The following is a 19,354-nucleotide window of genomic DNA, read 5'->3' on the forward strand; positions in this document are numbered from 1 at the left end:
AAGCTCTTTAATGAGGTCTCACTTGCCTATTTTTGTTTTTGTTGCAATTACTTTTGGAGTCTTCCTCATGAGATCTTGGCCGAGGCCAATCTCTAGAATTCTATTTCCTTGGTTGTCTTCCAGGGTTTCTATAGTGTCAGCCTTTACATTTAAGTCTTTCATTTCATCTTGAGTTAATTTTTGTGTGTGGTGAAACAACAGGGTCTAATTTCAATCTTCTGCATATGACCAACCAGTTATCCCAGCAACATTATTAAATAGGAAAGCATTTCCCCACTGCTTGTTATTGTCGACTTTGTTGAAGATCACATGGTTGTAGGTGTGCAGCTTTATTTCTAGGTTCCCTAATCTGTTCCATTGGTCTATGCATCTGTTTTTGTATGAGAACATGCTGTTTTGTGTCAGAAGCATTTAGGCAAACTTAAGGACTGTGCCTATAAAGTTAGTTTGGTTAACTGAGTAACCATATAATCAAAAATTAATAAACTGATATTTTCTATGCCATCTAATATGGCCATTTCATAAACCTTGTAAAGATTTTTTAAATAAAATGGTAGCATTTGTTATTTAAGTTGCTTAGATGAGATACTAAAGTGTTTATGAGAAAACTTAATTGGAAAAGAAAACATACCTGGTATATATTGAAATCTGCAAGTCTAACCACAACAGAACTAGACATTAGCTTAGCTTTTGATTGTTGAGATAATACTGAAGGTGTTCTGCACATCCCTTTCAGAGGGTAGTCCTTCTCTGTTGGAAACAAAAACTCCTTTCAATTCATTGCAAAATTATTTTTAACAGTCACTCTTTTATTATTAAGGCAGGTACCAGAAATATATGTGAATACTAACTTCTCCAACAAGACAATATTTGTGGACATACTTTATAAATTATAAAGTAATACAGGATGTAAGTTATTGTGATGATTATTCTTTTAAGAAGAATCACACATGTCACATTTAAGTTAGTCTTCTACAAAAACTCCGGAATGGGACTCTTGTTAAAAATGACATATTTACATAGAAGTAGAAAGTGAAGGGTATGGGGGAGGGAAGGGGAGGGGCAGACAACGGGTGATTAGTGAATACAAAGGTATAGCTAGATAGGAGAAGTAAATTCTAGCATTTATAGGGTGACTATAATTAATAGTTTATTTTTTCAAATAGCTAGTAAGAGCAGATTTTGAATGCTCCCAACATAAATAATAAATGTCTGAGGTGACGAATATGCTAATTACTCTGCTTTTAGTGTTATACGTTTGTATACATGTATCAAAATATCACACTTCAATCCTTACTGGGCCAGCAAAAAAAAAAAAAGTAGTAGTATCACACTGTACCTCATAAATATGTACAATTATTATGTGTTGACTTAAAAAAAAAAGAAATCTTCTAGAAAAATTCTACCTGGGTGTGACTATTATTGGTTGTATTAATTTTAAAAGTGCTTTGGTCCACAAGCCTATGTTGGTCTGAGCAAAGGATGCAGGGGTTTTAGACATTAATTAAAAATACTTGGCTTAGGCCGGGCGTGGTGACTCACGCCTGTAATCCCAGCACTTTGGGAGGCTGAGGTGGGCAGATCACTTGAGGTCAGGAGTTTGAGACCACCCTGGCTAACACAGTGAAACCCTGGCTCTACTAAAACTCCAAAAATTAGCTGGGTATGGTGGCACGTGCCTGTAATCCCAGATACTCAGGAGGCTGAGGCAAGAGAATCGCTTGAACCCGGGAAGCAGAGGTTGCAGTGAGCCGAGATCACACCACTGCACTTCAGCGTGGGAGACAGAGTGAGACCCTGTCTCAAAGAAAAAAAAAAAAAAATACTTGGCTGGGCATGGTAGCTGACACTTGTAATCCCAGCACTTTGCGGAGGGCCAAGGTGGGAGGATCGCTTGAGGCCAGGAGTTTGAGACTACCCTAGGCAACATAGCAAGACCCCCATCTCTACATTAAAAAGAAAAAAAAAAATACTCATTTATAGGAAATACTATGATCACACACACACAAACACACACACACACACAGAGTGCAAACACTCTTAATATTAGGGGAATGCTATTATAGGTAAAATACCTGTTTGTGTGTGCTGGGGAGAGGCATGTGTTGGGGATTTAGGAGGTGAACCTACATTATGATCCTTCACAGCCTGTTTAAGCATTTCAACGTTGCACTCAAATTCATGCAATAACTCATTGGCCCATCCATTTTTTGTTTTGGTTGCATCACTAAAATACATCCAATGATTACAACTATCTCCTGTAAAATGAACAACAGGTATTTCATTGAAAAATGTACAACTTTCATTTATTATATTATAGTAATGCTTCCAATGAGATTTAGTCGTTTATTCAAGAAAGACTTTGATATCTGAAAAATTTACAGGCTTCACCTACATGTAATTTCGAAATATGAGTAAAACATTTGAAACAGAGGGAAAGAATGTCAAAAGCAAATCATCTGGAGGAGTTTCTATCTAGTACCCATTCTTAGTAGAAAATCACTAAGATTCAATTTAAAGCCATATGACTCGTCACCCTTCACTGGATGCTCAATTACCTGGTAAACCTGCATTAAACTGAATCCCAGAAAATATTATCAAATAAATAGAATCCTTTCTTCAAAGATGTGTTATCAAGTTAACTAACAAAAACCTAAACCACAAAAATGATAAGATGATGATGATTAAAACATTTAAGAAACCAATAAAACTTCTCAAAATGTACTCAGCCATAGTTAGTTTTTGGAAGAAAAATATATAATCAGAATCATTAGGCTTCTCTGTAGCAACTAAGAAAAATGCACATAAAAGGGTTAAGACAATAAAATCAGGCCAGGCGCAGTGGCTCACACCTGTAATCAATCCCAGCACTTTGGGAGGCTGAGGCAGAAGGTCGAGGCTGTAGTGAGCAGTGATCACACCACTGCACTCGTGAGGCCTTGGATCAATAAAAAAAAAGAAAATCTACTCTATGAATGTTTCACACCTCTTCAAAAATAAATATCTAGTTAAAAATTTTATGCATTTGTAAGTTAATTTATGAGTCAGGAGGATAGTATATAAGACAAAATCCTTCAAAAGAGAATTATTATATTGAATGTTGGCAATGAAAATTTAAAATGAAAAAAAATCATACAACTTTTAAATTTAATCAGGTACCAACGTAGAAATGACAAACATTGGTAAAAAAATGTGTAAACAAAAATGTGTGAACAGAAAAACTTTACCATTTTTTAAATGTCCTGGAAAACTCTATGATCTCTAGTTTGGTTTTTCTCACTTGTGTGAATGCTAAATACTAACAGAAGGCAAAAACGGTATAAGGTCAAATTAATTTGGTCACAATAACCATACTTTTTTTTTTTCCTTTTCATTATTTGGGAGAAAGAATCTACCAATACCAGATTGTTAAGAGCCTATGAAATCTGGAATCCTATAATTTAGCTAAACATACTCTTATTCTTAGCTTCATACTCTTTTCATTCCTAGCTTCATACTCTTTTCTAATTTTTAAATATATAAATCATTTAAAAATTTAAAACATTAATAACTTGTTTTGGTCACAACTAACAAAACAGCACAAACACATGTCCCCTGTACCCTGATTTTTTTTTTAAGTTTTAAATTGGTTATTTGGAAAACTGTCGATTTCTAAAAATTATGATTTCTAAAAATCTATATAAATCTCAATATACACTGTATGCCTATATTCCATGGCAATTCTACTTTCTTAATGAAATACTGCCAGGAGAAAAATACCAATCTCTTCATCTCATTTCTTGTTAACAAATAAAAGCAAAATAAAACTAAACTAAATAAATTAGCTATATAATTTGAAAACAACATTTATATCTTTTAAAGAAGCTGTTATACACACCTGCTTTATGATAAGGATAATAATCTATAGTTAGCTGTGTAAAAGAGAGTTGCATTGCCCCTCCAGTAATACGTCTGTTTGACTCTGGGAAAAAAAAAGGGGGGGGGGGGGAAGTATTAAGTCAATTATCAGAAAGATTTAATTTACCACAGAAAAATTTTAGCATACTTGGAGTCCAAATAGTAATAACTGTCTCTCTTTTATGACAGCACATTAAGGATTTTAGGAAATATAATTCAATCCAATGAGTATTTACTGAGCCCCCCTCATTTGTAAGGCACCAGGATAAAAGGTAAGAATATAAGAATAGCAGAATCCCTGCCCTGGTAGAGTTCACAGATGATACTAGCAGAACTTTTATATTGACAAGGCCTCCCCATATGTCAGGCATTATTTTAAATACTTTAGGTAAACTTACTCATTTGGTTTTCATAACAACTGCATTTGATAGGTACAATCATTATTATCCCCATCTTCAAGATAAGGAAACTGAGGCACAAAGAGGCCAAGGACATACAGCTAGTTAAGTGCAAAGCTTGGATTTGAACCCAGGAAATCTTGAACACTACACCATATCATCCTACCTCTTACTGAAAAGGAAATTAAGGCTGGGCGCGGTGGCTCACGCCTGCCATCCCAGCACTTTGGGAGGCCGAGGCGGGTGGATCACGAGGTCAGGAGTTCGAGACCAGCCTGGCCAACATAGTGAAACTCCGTCTCTACTAAAAATACAAAGATTAGCTGGGCATGGTGGCATGCCCCTGTAGTCCCAGCTACTTGGGAGGCTGAGGCAGGAGAATCTCTTGAACCTGGGAGGCAGAGCCTGCAGTGAGCCGAGTTTGAGCCACTGCACTCCAGCCTGGGCAACAGAGTGAGACTCCATCTCAAAAAAAAAAAAAAAAAAAAAGTCTGTTAGGTTAGGTAAGTTGTCCAAAGTCACACAGCTATAGTAAGATCAAAAGTAGATTACAAATTGGTATAATGTGAACATAAAAATCAAATTTTAAAACAAAATGGGCAAATCAATCAGAAGAAAGAAAAATACTGAGACATAGCTATGTATACACTCCCTATATTAATTTGTAAAATCCAATTTATCTCAGCTAGTAGAATTTTCAGCACAGGTCTACAATCCCTTACGTAAAACCTTTGGAAAGCCAAATGTTTCAGAATTCAGAAATGTTTAGATTTCACGACAGTAATATGATACAGTATATACAGGATATACCATGCAACACTCTCAGCAGGTTCTGAGGCAGCACTAATAAAAATTGCAATTCTGCAGCAAAACATAAATATTTATAGGAAGCAGGCAAAGAATAAAAAAAAGTATTGGTATAAGTCAGGTTTTGCCACCAAATGAGTTTTTCACAAACTTATAATATTTCAGAGCCTTTTGGATTTCACAATAGCGATTACAGACCTGTACTATTAAGGAGATATTTTGGTGAAAAGGTTTTCTTCCTAAATAAAATCATTCAATTTATTCTATCAGGGAATAGTGAGGAATGTAAGGCCTTAAAAAACACTTTCTCCATTCTCATTCTTACTACTTAATCTTGACCACCTCATTTTCTTAGTTTGGTTTGTTCTAACTTTTTTGGATTTTCCTTTCAAATCTCTAAAGTAAAAGATGCCAACTATAAGTTAAATGACACAATGGTAGTCAGAACAAAAGATAACAAATCCCTCCACAAACCCCGAATCTTCCTCACCTTTGCCCCTCCAACCTTTTAGGCTGGAATCTTTTAGGCTGCCTTGTCTAATGAAGGCAGGGTAACTTCTACTGCTAAGTATCCAGGGTCTCAATATTCACTTTCTCAGCTTAAAAACACATGGCAAAAATTTCTGTAGATACAGATCCTGATTCAGATCTGAGGCACAGAGATCAGATAACTCTATTGTTTAAAGGTCTTCAGCCTGATTCTAATGCTCACCAAAGTTTGAGAATTATAGTCCTTAAGGTAGGCCTACCTGCTGAACTCACCCCCAACACTTCTGGGCCAGGGATGCTCTCCAGCAGAGAAACAAAAACACCCAGCGCCCAGATTACAGAACTACATCTACTAAGTAAGGAAAAATAACAGGGACAAAAACTAAAAGAAAATTCCTAACTGGAATTTTGCTTCCTAATCAAATTTTGGAAGGATGGGAAGAGAGGTGGCCATAAAATATGTTAAATAGTTGCACAGTTGTGCTTCTATTCAAAATAGGTAGAAAAACTGCAATGCTGAAAACACATCTACAAATAATTATGAATTAAGTATGGACTAAAATTTAATTTGGAGACAATTTCAACATTATGAAAAAGTTAATTCAAAGGCGAGTCTAATATTTCATCATCCTCCTAGAGGATCATCTATTCAGTCTTTGATTTTTTTAAAGCTAATTTTATTGTTAGCATTGATAGCTAACAAATAATTAAGCTTAAGTACTGCTAAAGCAAAATAAAATTTCATACCAATATATGCTTCCAGTTGTGCCTTTCATCTATATATTCATATGAACACAATTATGACAAATTATCTTACAGGACATCCTACACAACAGATTTAATAAACAATCCAGTTTTGTAGTCAATTCTAGAAAAACCAAAATAGTTTGAAATAAGCAAGTTATTTTACCTTTTTCTTTAGCATGAATGTCATCACATATGTGTAGATCTAGATGAGAAATCACTAAATGATGGGAGGTTTCCTTAACATCAAAATCATTGAATAGTTTCACAATTGCATCATTTACATCAGGAGCATTTGAAGTTTGCGTTGTCTTCACTTGCTGGGCAGATGCAACTACTGTAGAGCTCTAAAAAGATTTGAAACTGCCTTATCACTGCCAATTTAAATACTGGAAATTTCACACAAAAATCTAAGTATTTTCAGTCAAAAGTCATGAAAAATAACCATAGTACATCTTATTTTTCATCAATAATATATTTTCTCTAAAATATTTTCTGAATTACCTAAGAATAAAACTAAAATTTAAAAACAGTAAAACTAGGCTCATGCCTGTAATCACAACACTTTGGGAGGCCGAGGCAGGCGAATCATCTGAGGTCAGGAGTTCAAGACCAGCCTCGCTAACATGCTGAAACCCCATTTCTACTAAAAATATAAAAAATTAGCTGGGCGTGGTGCCTGTAATCCCAGCTACTTGGGAGGCGGAGGCAGGAGAATCACTTGAACCTGGGAGGCAGAGGCTGCAGTGAGCTGAGACCATGCCACTGCACTCCAGCCTGGGTAACAGAGCGAGACTCCATCTCAAAAAAACAAAAACAAAAACAAAAAAACAAACAAAAAAACTGTAAAACTATACACAAATCAAATATGAACCCAATATATCTCAGTAAATATCTGAAGTTATATTTAACATATTTATAGCCCTTGTTTTAGAAAATGTAGTTAACTCTTAAAGGCAGTTTATTTGAATATTATATATATTAAAAACAAAACAAATGTGGGCCCTGTATACACTGTTATATATCTGATATGGTTTGGCCCTGTGTCCCCACCCAAATCTCATCTTGAATGGTAGTCCCACAATTCCCACGTGTTGTGGGAGAGACCTGGTGGGAGATAATTCAATCATGGGGGTGGCTTCCCCCATACTGTTCTGGTGGTAGTAAATAAGTCTCACGAGATCTGATGGTTTATCAGGGGTTTCTGCTTTTGCAGCTTCCTCATTCTTTCTTTGACTGCTGCCATCCATGTAAAATGGGACTTGATCCTCCTTGCCTTTCACCACGATTATGAGGCTTCCCCAGCCACATGGAACTGTAAGTAAATTGCCCTGTCTCGGGTATGTCTTTATCAGCAGCGTGAAAAGGGACTAATATGATATCCTATAGAAATAAAGCACATCTTTGTAGAAGCCCCTGTGATATTATTTAGTACTCTAAGTGCTCTGGTGCCTCTCCTAAAAGATGTGGTATGTCCTTTGAACTTGAATAACTAAAGAAGCCAGAAAGGAGACAGGATTTATAAATAGGTTGTGAGTTCAAATATTTTTCTCCCTGAAGAGAAATAGTATAGAACCCTGTTGATATATAAAAATAAAGATGAACCTCTAATAGCCTAAAATTATTTTGTATACATAACTATAATGTAAGATTATCTGACATATGAGCCACAAAACTGTAGATGAATTTTTATAATAATTATGATAAAGAAGACCAAATTTTCCACTTTAAAAATTAACAATGTTCAAATTTAGAACAAGTTATTAACTAAAGATAATTAAAGAAAATCAAAGTATATGTATTTTGCATGTATATATATTTACACATATTACATCTATGAAGAACTATGATCATACTGTAAAAGAACTGCAAAGTATACTTAGTAAATGAGAATCTCTTCATGAAAATGATTGCAGCCCAAGGTAAGTAAAGAAACAAAGTGAAATATAGCTGTAAAACGTTAAATACTGTAGACTCCAGAAAACTTTTTATTAATTAATTGTTAAACTGATATCAAACACTTTTTCTCCTGCTTTTCCCATTTTCAAAGCTATAACAAGACTGTATTTATGTCTATGATGGTGCTATTTAAAATACTCTCCAGTACTTCTTTCATTATGTTTTCTCTCTTATCAAGATAAATACTGATAAAAATAAAAATATAAACATTTATCTACCTACAAACCTTTTTCTTAATACTATGGTAAAGTCAGGTTTTGGGATGCTATTTCTGGAAGAAAAAAAAATGGGCCACTATAAGCTCTCTGCCTCATGAATAATCCTTTCTTTTTTTTTGAGGCAAAGTCTCACTCTGTTACCCAGGCTGGAGTGTAGTGGCATGATCTCAGCTCACTGCAACGTCCGCCTGCTGGGTTCAAGTGATTTTCCTCCCAAGTAGCTGGGATTATAGGCGTGCACCATCACGCCTGGCTAATTTTTTTTTTTTTTTTTTTGAGACAGAGTCTCACTCTGTCACCCAGGCTGGAGTGTAGTGGCATGATCTCGGTTCACCACAACCTCTGCTTCCCAGTTCAAGCGATTCTCCTGCCTCAGCCTCCAGAGTAGCTGGGACTACAGCACCCGCCACCACGCCCAGCTAATTTTTGTATTTTTTTAGTAGAGACAGGGTTTCACCACGTTGGACAGGCTGGTCTCAAACTCCTGACCTTGGGATCTGCCCGCCTTGGCCTCCCAAAGTACTGGGATTTCAGGCGTGAGCCACAGCGTCCGGCCCCTAATTTTGTATTTTATTCTATTTTATTTTTTGAGATGGAGTCTCGCTCTGTTGCCCAGGCTGGAGTGCAGTGGCACGATCTCGGCTCACTGCAAGCTCTGCCTCCCAGGTTCATGCCATTCTTCTGCCTCAGCCTCCCAAGTAGCTGGGAGTATAGGCACCCGCCACCACGCCCGGCTAAATTTTTTGTGTTTTTAGTAGAGACAGGGTTTCACCGTGTTAGCCAGGATGGTCTTGATCTCCTGACCTCAGGTGACCCACCCGCCTCAGCCTCCCAAAGTGCGGGGATTACAGGCGTGAGCCACCTCGCCTGGCCAAATCTTTTTTTTTTTTTTTGAGACGGAGTCTTGCTCTGTCACCCAGGACAGGGTGCAGTGGTGCAATCTCAGCTCACTGCAACAACCTCCACCTCCCAGGTTTGAGAGATTACCCTGCCTCAGCCTCCTGAGTGGCTAGGATTACAGGCACCCACCACCATGCCTGGCTAATTTTTGAATTTTTTGTACAGATGGGGTTTCACCATGTTGGCCAGGCTAGTCGTGAACTTCTGACCTCAAAAGATCCGCCTGCCTCAGCCTCCCAAAGTACTGGGATTACACTGCACCTGGCCCCTATGAATAATGTTAATAACTCTTAATTTTCAAAATAGTCTTCTTTCTCTTTTAGAGAAGAATAAAATGAAGCTAAGCAAATACTTATAATAGAAAACAACTGCCTAGTTGTAAAATTGAGCAAAGAAACACTGTTAACTAATTCACTTTCTGACACGTTGTCTTGGGACCTGAAACAATCAGATTAGGACATTCTGTGTGATATCTGAAGTAGTGACATGATAACTACTACCCAAGAAAGCAATTCTGTGGTAATGGTTAAGTATATCCACTATAAAATATTATGGAGCAACAAAACGTAATAGCTACAAAGACTAAAGACATGGAAGAAACTTGCATATGCCCACTAACTACAACTAGGAAAAAGTACATATGCTGGGGCAAAAACGTGTAAGAAAATACCTCAAAATACTAACTACAACTAAGAAAAAGTACATAGGCCGGGGCAAAAACCTGTAAGAAAATACCTCAAAATGGTAGCACAGGTTTTATTAGCATAGTGAGATTACAAAATTTTGTCCTTGTTACTAGTTTCCTAATAGATATGTATCTAGTTTTCTAATCCATATTCCATTTTATATAAACATATCCACATATTATAAGAGCTATATAGTAATATCAACCTTCAATCTATTAGTCTTTAACTACGACTGCCATCTCTGTTAATCACAACCTAAGCTACCAAAATCTTCCTTGCAAGTCTTAACAGAATAGTATTTATGTCTATGATGGTAATATTGCAAAATAGTCTCCTGTACTTCTTTCCTTATACTTTTTCAGCTTCAAAATGACTTTTCTTACCCTCACCTCCCTTAAATCTACTTCCTTCTGCCTTCCCTTATTGGCTAATGGTACTACCAACTGTCATTCTAAAGTTCTGAACTTTTCTCTCTTCCTTATCCTCAACTTACTTAAAAACTTCCACTGGCTCCCAAATGCCCATAGGAAAATGTCCAAATTCTTCAATACATTATACAACATGTTTCATATACAGTCACTGCAAACTTTTGTTTCAACTCGGGCTACCAGTCCAGGAAAACTATTCTATGTTAGGGCCCAGTGGTCTGTTTGCCAAACGTTTAAAATCAGGTCCCCCAGAGAATTCTGCAGATGCCTCATGGATGAATAACTTATTGGTAGAATAATACAGAGTTTACCTTCAATTCTATATCTGTTTATTTGTTTTTATGGCTACAGGCTCTAGAAGACCTTGTTCACATAAATAGACAGATTGGAAGGAAAGCAGTTTTGTTTTAGCCATGTGACTCGATTCTTTCAATGCCTTCGAGTTACCTGCCAGGATTCACAAAGTGATCTACTATAAAAAAATTACTTTAATAATCTCTAATAGCTGACAATTATTTGATCTTCCTTCACATGTGTTGAAAACAACTAAAAATCATCTGGCTTGCAATTTCCAACATGAATAGCAATATTTCAAATTGCCACTCTATCTTGTTTCCCAGAGGAGTTTTTACCCCCTTCCTGTTCAAATCCATCCTAGTAAGACTGAGGATGAGTAATAATGTCTTTCATTTATAAAGTAGGATTAGAGTCATTATGGAAAGGGAAAACCAGCCTGACATCTTAATGCAACCATATTCTCTGGCAGATCAAGTTTAAGAAAGAATACACATCAAGGTGGAATGTGTGGAACTCAATTTCTTTAAAATATAAAACTTGGAAAATTGTAATATATCGTGAGGCATTTGAACCTCACTCCTAAAAACGCTACTCTAGTAACACCAAATTTCTTATCTTTACCAGAAAATACCATGATCTTTAAAAATACTATATTTCTGCAGATTCTATTGTCTCTTCTGAAATGCCTTTTCCCTATGTCTGCCTGTGAACTGCTACTCATTTCTAAGACGTAATTAACCTCTTTGTGAAACCTTTCCACACCCTGCAAGCAATTAATTAAAACCTCTCTGTGTTTCTGTAGTCCCTACACAGAACCCTTTCCCTTACTTCTTCATGCTAACATTTATGTTGAACTACAATGATTTGGGGATTTGTTTGTTTTCCTTTTTTCTTTTGGAAACAGATCTCACTCTGTTACGCAGGCTGAAGTGCAGGGGTGCAATGGCTTGACCTCCTGGGTTCAAACAATCTTCATGCTTCAGTCTCCCAAGTAGCTAAGGACTGCAGGTATATGCCACCACCACCACACTTGGGTGATTTTTAAATTTTTTGTAGAGATGGGACTCAATATATTGCCCAGGCTGGTCTTGAATTACTGGCCTCAAGTAAACCTCCTGCCTCAGCCTCCCAAAGTACTGGGATTATAGACATGAGCCCCTGTCCCCTACTTACAAAGATTTGTTTCATATTTGACTCACCATTATTCTCTGAGGTCCTTCAGGCCAGGGTCAGATGATATTCATTTTTACATCAGTGTTTACCCCTACCCCTACACCTTAGGAAATAGTAGGCAGGCAATAGATAATGCCAATGTGATATTCATTGAAAGCCTAGGCCGGGCATGGTGGCTCACACCTGTAATCCCAGCACTTTGGGAGGCCAAGGCGAGCAGATCACTTGAGGCCAGGAGTTCGGGACCAGCATGGCCAACACAGCGAAACTCCATCTCTAACAAAATTACAAAACAAATTAGCTCAGCGAGGTGGCACTTGCCTGTAGTCCCAGCTACGCGGGGGGCTGAGGCACAAAAATTGCTTGAACCTGGGAGGTGGAGGTTGCAGTGAGCTGAGATTGTGCCAGTGAACTCCAGGTTGGGCTAAAGGGAGACTGTTTCAAAAAATAAAGCCTAAATGTATGCCATTCCCATGTACAAAGCTGGATCACCAACAAGCTATATATCTGAGATGTATAACACTGTTTCCAAGGAAATAGCTTCGTAGGTGTATAATTTTATAATATTTAGTTACGTTTTTACTAGAGGTAGATATAAAAATTCATTTATACTTTGCATAAAATTATTTAAAATATTATCCATTATAACTATCACTGTCTCTTCTATAAAGACCTTGATGTACTGGTACTCAGAACTTACTACTGGGAAAGACCATAAAAACTTTTCCTCTCCATACCAACTAATAATGCTCCATACAAACTAATAATCACTTTTAGGAAAGTGATAAATAGCTCATTATGCTTGTCCCTGTTCTTGCCCCAGCCATCAGACAACTCCAACAGAAGTTTTGTGTTCAATTTCAGCAATTCCTTATGGCTTTGATTCTCTGCACAGTTAACTCTCACACGTCCTCTCTTGCCTATAATTACCCAGGTTTTTTCCTCATTTGCTTTTACTTTAGTAGTTTTAAAACTGTACTCTTTTAACCTCCTAAACAGAGGTATTAAAACATCAAATACTTTTATGTCATCATTAGCTTTAGTGCCTCATACAGAGCTCTAAACAGAATAAACACTAACAGATATGATAGCTACTACTTATATAAAATTACATAGAAGATATCTAAATAAAGAAGATTCTTGTACTCAAAACCTCACAATCTGTCTCTTAAAGAAAATACCAACAATTCCTTCTAATTTTTAAACTATTTTCATGTAAAGTAAGTATTTTTCCTGTTAACTTTATAGCTTACCTGTGTAGGTTCAGGAGCCATACTCTTCCTTTGTTCTGTTGATTTTTCTATTGCTTCACTAAGAGACTTTGCATATTGTACCATAGCTTTCAACTGGGAATCAGTCAAAACCCATAATAAGTCATCCAATATTAGAACTAACTTTGTTGCTATGACATTGCAGTCCTTTAACTGTAGGGAAAAAAAATGTTTTATAAAATTAAGCCAAGATATAAACCTTATAATATGCTTGTATTAAAAAAGGTTTTCAAAACGTTTTTGAATAGAAATATGGATTCTTCCTTCACACAAGAAGTATTTACTGGCCGGGCACGGTGGCTCATGCCTGCAATCCCAGCACTCTGGGAGGCCAAGGCAGGTGGATCACCCGAGGTCAGGAGGTGAAGACCAGCCTGGCCAACATGGTAGAAACTCTGTCACTACTAAAAATACAAAAATTAGCCAGGTGTGGTGGCGGACACCTGTGTAATCCCAGCTACTTGGGAGGTGGAGGCAGGAGAATTGCTTGGCCCAGGAGGCAGAGGTTGAAGTGAGCGGAGATAGTGCCATTGCACTCCAGCCTGGGTGACAGAGAGAAACTCTGTCTCAAAAAAAAAAAAAGCAGTAGTATTTACTGAGTTCCTATAATATGAAAGGAATATCACCTAGTACTAGAGATGCAGTGGTAACAAAAGACAGACAAATCCTTGTACCTTACAAGTTATATAGCACTTATATAACTTAATTTTGCATTTATAGCTGATAAATTATATAATTACTTGTATTAATTCAAAGATTCAATAGAAGAAATGAAATTATAAGACAGTAAATGTTCAACAAGTATTTGGCAACTGAGAAATATATTCAATTTGCCAAAAATAAAAATGTTTAGGCCAGGCATCGTGGCTCACACCTATAATACCAGCACTTTGGGAGGTCAAGACAGAAGGACTGCTTGAAGCCAGGAGTTCATGACCAGCCTGGACAACAAAGCAAGACCCTGTCTCTACAAAAAAAAAATAATAATAAGCTAGGCATGGTGGTGCATGCCTGTAGTCTCAGCTACTTGGGAGGCTAAGGCAGGAGGATCCCTTGAGCCCAGGAGTTCGAGGCTGCAGTAAGCTAGGATTGTCCCACTGCACTCCAGCCTGGGCAACAGAGCAAGACCCCAACTCCAAAAATAAAAATAAAAATAAGGCAGAGGCAGGAGGATCACATGACTCCAGGAGCTCAAGACCAGTCTGGGCAATATAATAAGACCTCATCTCTACAAGTAACTTAAAAAATTATTCAGGCATAGTGGGCGTGCCTATTGTCCCAGCTACTTGAGAAGCTGAAGTGGGACAATCACTTTAGCCTGGGAGGTCAAGGTTTCAGTGAGCCTTGATCATGCCACTGTAATCAAGCCTGGGCAATATAGTGAGATCTCATCTCAAAAAAAATAAGATAAAAATAAAAACAACAATAAAAAACCTTTGAAAAATCTATTAAACCTAAGACTGAAGAACATTATACCAGTTTTCTATAAATATTATCTGAGTAACTATACCTCCCTTTATTTTGCATTATTTTAATATGCCACTGGTAATATGCCAATATTTCACCTAAGACATTGTTTAAAATTTCCTATAGTTAACTAATAGTTAACACACAAATCAAAAAGTCAAATCCAACAGTTAACACATGAATCAAAAATGTAATCTTGTTGACTCACCCTTCTTTTAAGTGTGACTCTGATTTTTGATTGGTTGGTTATTAATCGAACAGGAGCACACATAATTTCAAGATGTGAACTTTGGGTGGCATCTGCCTCTATTCTTATCATCTGCCAATTTATTTCTTTAAAAGTCAAAACCTAAGGAGAACACAGAGATTAACTTCACTTACTCATGCAAAACAGAATGAGAAAAATGTAGATTTTTAAAAACAAAGCAAATGTATATTCTCAGTTAATTTTCACATGACATTTTAGATATATTCACCATGTTTTTATTTTTGTAAATTGCATTATTCCATCAAATTCAATTACACATCTTCATATTCATATTCATCATATGTAAAGCTGTTAATACTTTTAATCTAAGTAATTCAGTTAATGTAAAGCTCAAATGCATGAAATCACGTTACCAAGAAACAAACAACATATTTTAGTTTGGGGAATTTAAAAATTCAATTCTGAGTAGCTGAGAAGTTAAAATAGGGCTTTAAATGGAAAGATTTACTAGAGTAAAGACATTAAAATGTGCACATTTTATAAATGAATGATTAAGAATAATACAGAGAGCTGGGTGCAATGGTTCAGGCCTGTAATCTCAGCACTATGGGAGGACAAGGCAGGTGGATAGCTTGAGCCCAGGAGTATGAGACCAGCCTGGGCAACATGGCAAAACCCTGTCTCTACCAAAAATACAAAAATTAGGCAGGCGCAGTAGTACATGCTGTTAGTCCCAGCTACTCAAGATGCTGAGGTGGGAGGATCACCTGAGCCCAGGGAGGTCAAGGCTGCAGTGAGCCGTGATTGCGCCACTGCACTCCAGCCTGAGCAACAGAGTGAGACCCTGTCTCCCCGCACCCTCCCCAAAAAAAGTAATACAGAGAAAAGCAAAGTTAAAAGGCAACCATGAGATGTGATTTTTTTAATCGTCCTCTTTTACTTGTCACTAAATGAAACATTTAAAAAAGAAAGAAAAAAATGTTACCTCTCCTCTCTGTGGATCCTGAATACGAGTAAATCTCAAATCTCCATGTTCCCAGTGTGCATTTACACTATAGATCCGAAGCTGAGAAAGTTCAAATGATGCATTGAAGGCTTTTGCTCCAATTCTGATGACTATAGAATTTACAGAAACAGAAATTCCCTCAACTACTTTTTCAGCAAAGCCGTATTCACTGGAAAAACAAAGCAAAACAAAATACACTAATGACAAAACTAATTTTTAAAAGTTCTATTAATATTTGCACATTTCTGGTTGGGGATGGTGGCTCATACCTGTAATCCCAGCACTTTGGGAGGCTGAGGCAGGCAGATCACTTGAGGCCAGGAGTTCAAGCCCAGCCTGGCCAACACAGTGAAACCCCATCTCTACTAAAAAAAAACACAAAAAATTAGCCAGGCACAGTGGCACATGCCTGTAATTTCAGCTACTTGGGAGGCTGAGGGACGAGAATCACCTGAACCCAGGAGGTGGAGGTTGCGGTTAGCTCAGATTGCAACACTGCACTCCAGCCTGGGTGACAGAGCAAGACGCTGTCTAAAAATATAGACAGACAGACAGACAGACAGACAGATAGATAGACAGACACATAGATACATAGATACATAGATAATTTGCACATCACCATTTTATTATTATTATTATTTATTTATGTTTTTCCCTAAGAGTCTCAACTCTGTCGCCCAGGCTGGAGTGCAGTGGCATGATCTCAGCTCACTGCAACCTCTGCCTCCCGGGTTCCAGCAATTCTTCTGCCTCAGCCTCCAGAGTGGCTGGGATTACAGGCATGCACCACCATACCTGGCTAATTTTTTGTATTTTTAGTAGAGATCAGGTTTCACCATATTGGCCAGGCTGGTCTCAAACTCCTGTCCTCAGATGATCTGCCCACCTTGGCCTCCCAAAGTGATGGGATTACAGGCGTGAGCCACCAGGCCCAGTTTATTCATTTTTATATTGAAAAAATAAATGTTTTTTATTAAAACAATAATCTAAGCTGGGCCTGGTGGCTCACGCCTGTAATCTCAGCACTTTGGGAGGCCAAGGCAGGAGGATCTCTTGAACCTGGAGTTCGAAACTAGCCTGGGCAATATAGCAAGATCCCTGTCTCCACAAAATATTTTAAGAGGCCACACATGGTAGCTCATGCCTGTAATCCCAGCACTTTGGGAGGCCACTTGAACCTAGGAGTTCAAGACCAGCCTGGACAACACAGACAGATCTCGTATCTGTAGAAAATTTAAAAATTAGCTGAGCATGGTAACACTCGCCTGTGGTCCCAGATACTCACAAGGCTGCAGTGGGAGGATCTCTTGAGCCCAGGAGGCAGAGGTTGCAGTGAGCTGAGATGAAACCACTGCACTCTAGCCTGGGCAACAGGGCGAGACCTTGTCTCAAAATTAATTAACTAATTGATTAATTAATTAATTAATTAGCTGGACATGGTGGTGCATGTCTGTGGTCCCAGCTACTTGGGAAGCTGAGGTGGGAGGATCACTTGAGGCCAGGAGGTTGACGCTGCAGTGAGCTGTGATCATGCCACTGCAGTCCAGCCTGGGTGACAGAGAGACATCACATTTCAAAAAAAAAAAAACAGGAAAACAAACCTCAGACACAACAATCTAGTCTAGTTACATATAAATTATTTTAAAAAAAAAATGCTATTCTCAGCCAGGCATGGTGATGGTGGCTGTCACCTGTAATCCTAGCACTGTGGGAGGCCAAGGCAGGTGGATCACTTTAGCCCAGGAGTTCCAGACCAGCCTGACCAACAAGGAGAAATCCTGTCTCTACTAAAAATACAAAAAAGTTAACTGGGCATGGTGGCGCATGCCTGTAGTCCCAGCTACTCGGGAGGCTGAGCTGAGAGGATCGCTTCAGTATGGGAGGTGGAGGTTGCAGTGAGCTGAGATGGCACCACTGCACTCCAGCCTGGGCAACAGAGTGAGACCTTGTCTCAAAAAAAAAAAATTAAAAAATAATTTTTTAAAAAAACGCTCTTCTCATTCTCTAAACCTTTTCTGGTTCTCAGGGCTGCAAAAATTTTTTTTAATACTCTTCTTAAAATGTAAAAGACTTTTTGGCTGGGCACAGTAGCTCACAGCTATAATCCAAGCACTTTGAGAGGCAAAGGGAGGAGGATTGCTTGAGCCCAGGAGTTAAAATTAGCCTAGGCAACACATGGAGACCACCATCTCTACAAAAAATACAAAAAACTAGCCAGGTATGGTGGCTTGCACCTGTAGTCCCAACTACTTGGGAGGCTGAGGTGGGAGGATCGATTGAGCCTGGGAGGTCAAGGCTGCAGTGAGCCAAGATCATGCCACTGCATTCCAGCCTGGGCAACAGAGTGAGACCCAAAAATACATATTCACATTTTATTTTTTTTTTTTTTTTACTCTGAACACCACTCAATGAATGTATTCATTTTATTGATATCCATTCCAGACCTACTGAATCAGAAATTCAAGAAAAGGAGCTTCAGAGACTTTGTAGATTTAATAAGCACTCTAAATGACTGTTACAATCAGGCAAGTCTGAAAAAATGCTGAAATAGATTAACCATACTGCCATATGTCAAAATATGAGGATGATTTAAATAGTTTAAATCATCACATGATTAGAAAGCCAAAATTATAAAGCTTATGATACTATAAAAACAAGAATTAGGAAGAACACTATCAACTATACTAAGCACACAAGGACAAAATGATTCATTTTAGTTCTTTCTGACTCTAGCCAACCTAAAGGCCAACAACTATTCTATGAAACCTGAAATCATAATCTAACCTGTAAAATCTGAAGTTGCGGGATGATGCTACATTACAAAGAAGTTAACATGAAAGCTATTTTCCCAGTCACTAATATCTGTAGTCCAAATATAAACTGCACATCTGATAAACCTGGCCTTTAGTCAACTCTTAGAAGTGGAATGAATCACCATTAGATTCCCATGGCATGCACTGTAGGTATTCTCATGGCATGCACTAACATAAAGGTGGCTCAACCTTTGTAAAACAGGAGTAAGTGAGTGTGTGTCTGTGTACACACACGAATGCATTCACCCTCAAGAAAAGTTTTATCAATTGTTTTACATAACACCTAGAATACTATACATGTTCAGAGCTGCTATTTTACGCAATATGAGGAGGCATTAATCACATTAAAAATCTATGTCAACAATTGATGTGAACGCAAAAATAATGCAGAAATCCTGTTGTAGAAAAATCATGTACAGTTCTAGATTTAAATTTCACTGAGTGCAAAAAAGCAGACAACATATTTTTAAAAATTTAATAACTTCTAACTTTTCAAAAAGACTTTATGAAATGATCCCCATACTTCTGCTTTATTAGCATCTGATTTTCATCTATCAAAATACAACCTGTGGAAAGCAAAAACATTTTAAACT

The 19,354-nt window shown here is 37.6% G+C and overlaps 1 protein-coding gene across 4 annotated transcripts in view; it reads right to left on the minus strand.

Moving 5' to 3' along the window:
* The window catches only part of BLTP3B (bridge-like lipid transfer protein family member 3B), a 106,348-nt gene that overhangs the window by 45,506 nt on the left and 41,488 nt on the right, over window positions 1–19,354 (minus strand). For all 4 annotated transcript variants that reach the window (XM_001152665.6, XM_009426077.5, XM_063787004.1 and 1 more), the window contains 7 exons: window positions 15,928–16,117; window positions 14,943–15,083; window positions 13,250–13,420; window positions 6,502–6,682; window positions 3,878–3,961; window positions 2,076–2,258; window positions 632–750 (listed from right to left, as the gene is read on the minus strand). In XM_001152665.6, the coding sequence (XP_001152665.3) occupies window positions 632–750; window positions 2,076–2,258; window positions 3,878–3,961; window positions 6,502–6,682; window positions 13,250–13,420; window positions 14,943–15,083; window positions 15,928–16,117 (1,069 nt within the window). The remainder of the gene's footprint in view (window positions 1–631; window positions 751–2,075; window positions 2,259–3,877; window positions 3,962–6,501; window positions 6,683–13,249; window positions 13,421–14,942; window positions 15,084–15,927; window positions 16,118–19,354) is intronic.

This window comes from Pan troglodytes, chromosome 10 (genome assembly GCF_028858775.2).
Source record: "Pan troglodytes isolate AG18354 chromosome 10, NHGRI_mPanTro3-v2.0_pri, whole genome shotgun sequence".
In the NCBI taxonomy this organism is placed as follows: domain Eukaryota; kingdom Metazoa; phylum Chordata; class Mammalia; order Primates; family Hominidae; genus Pan; species Pan troglodytes.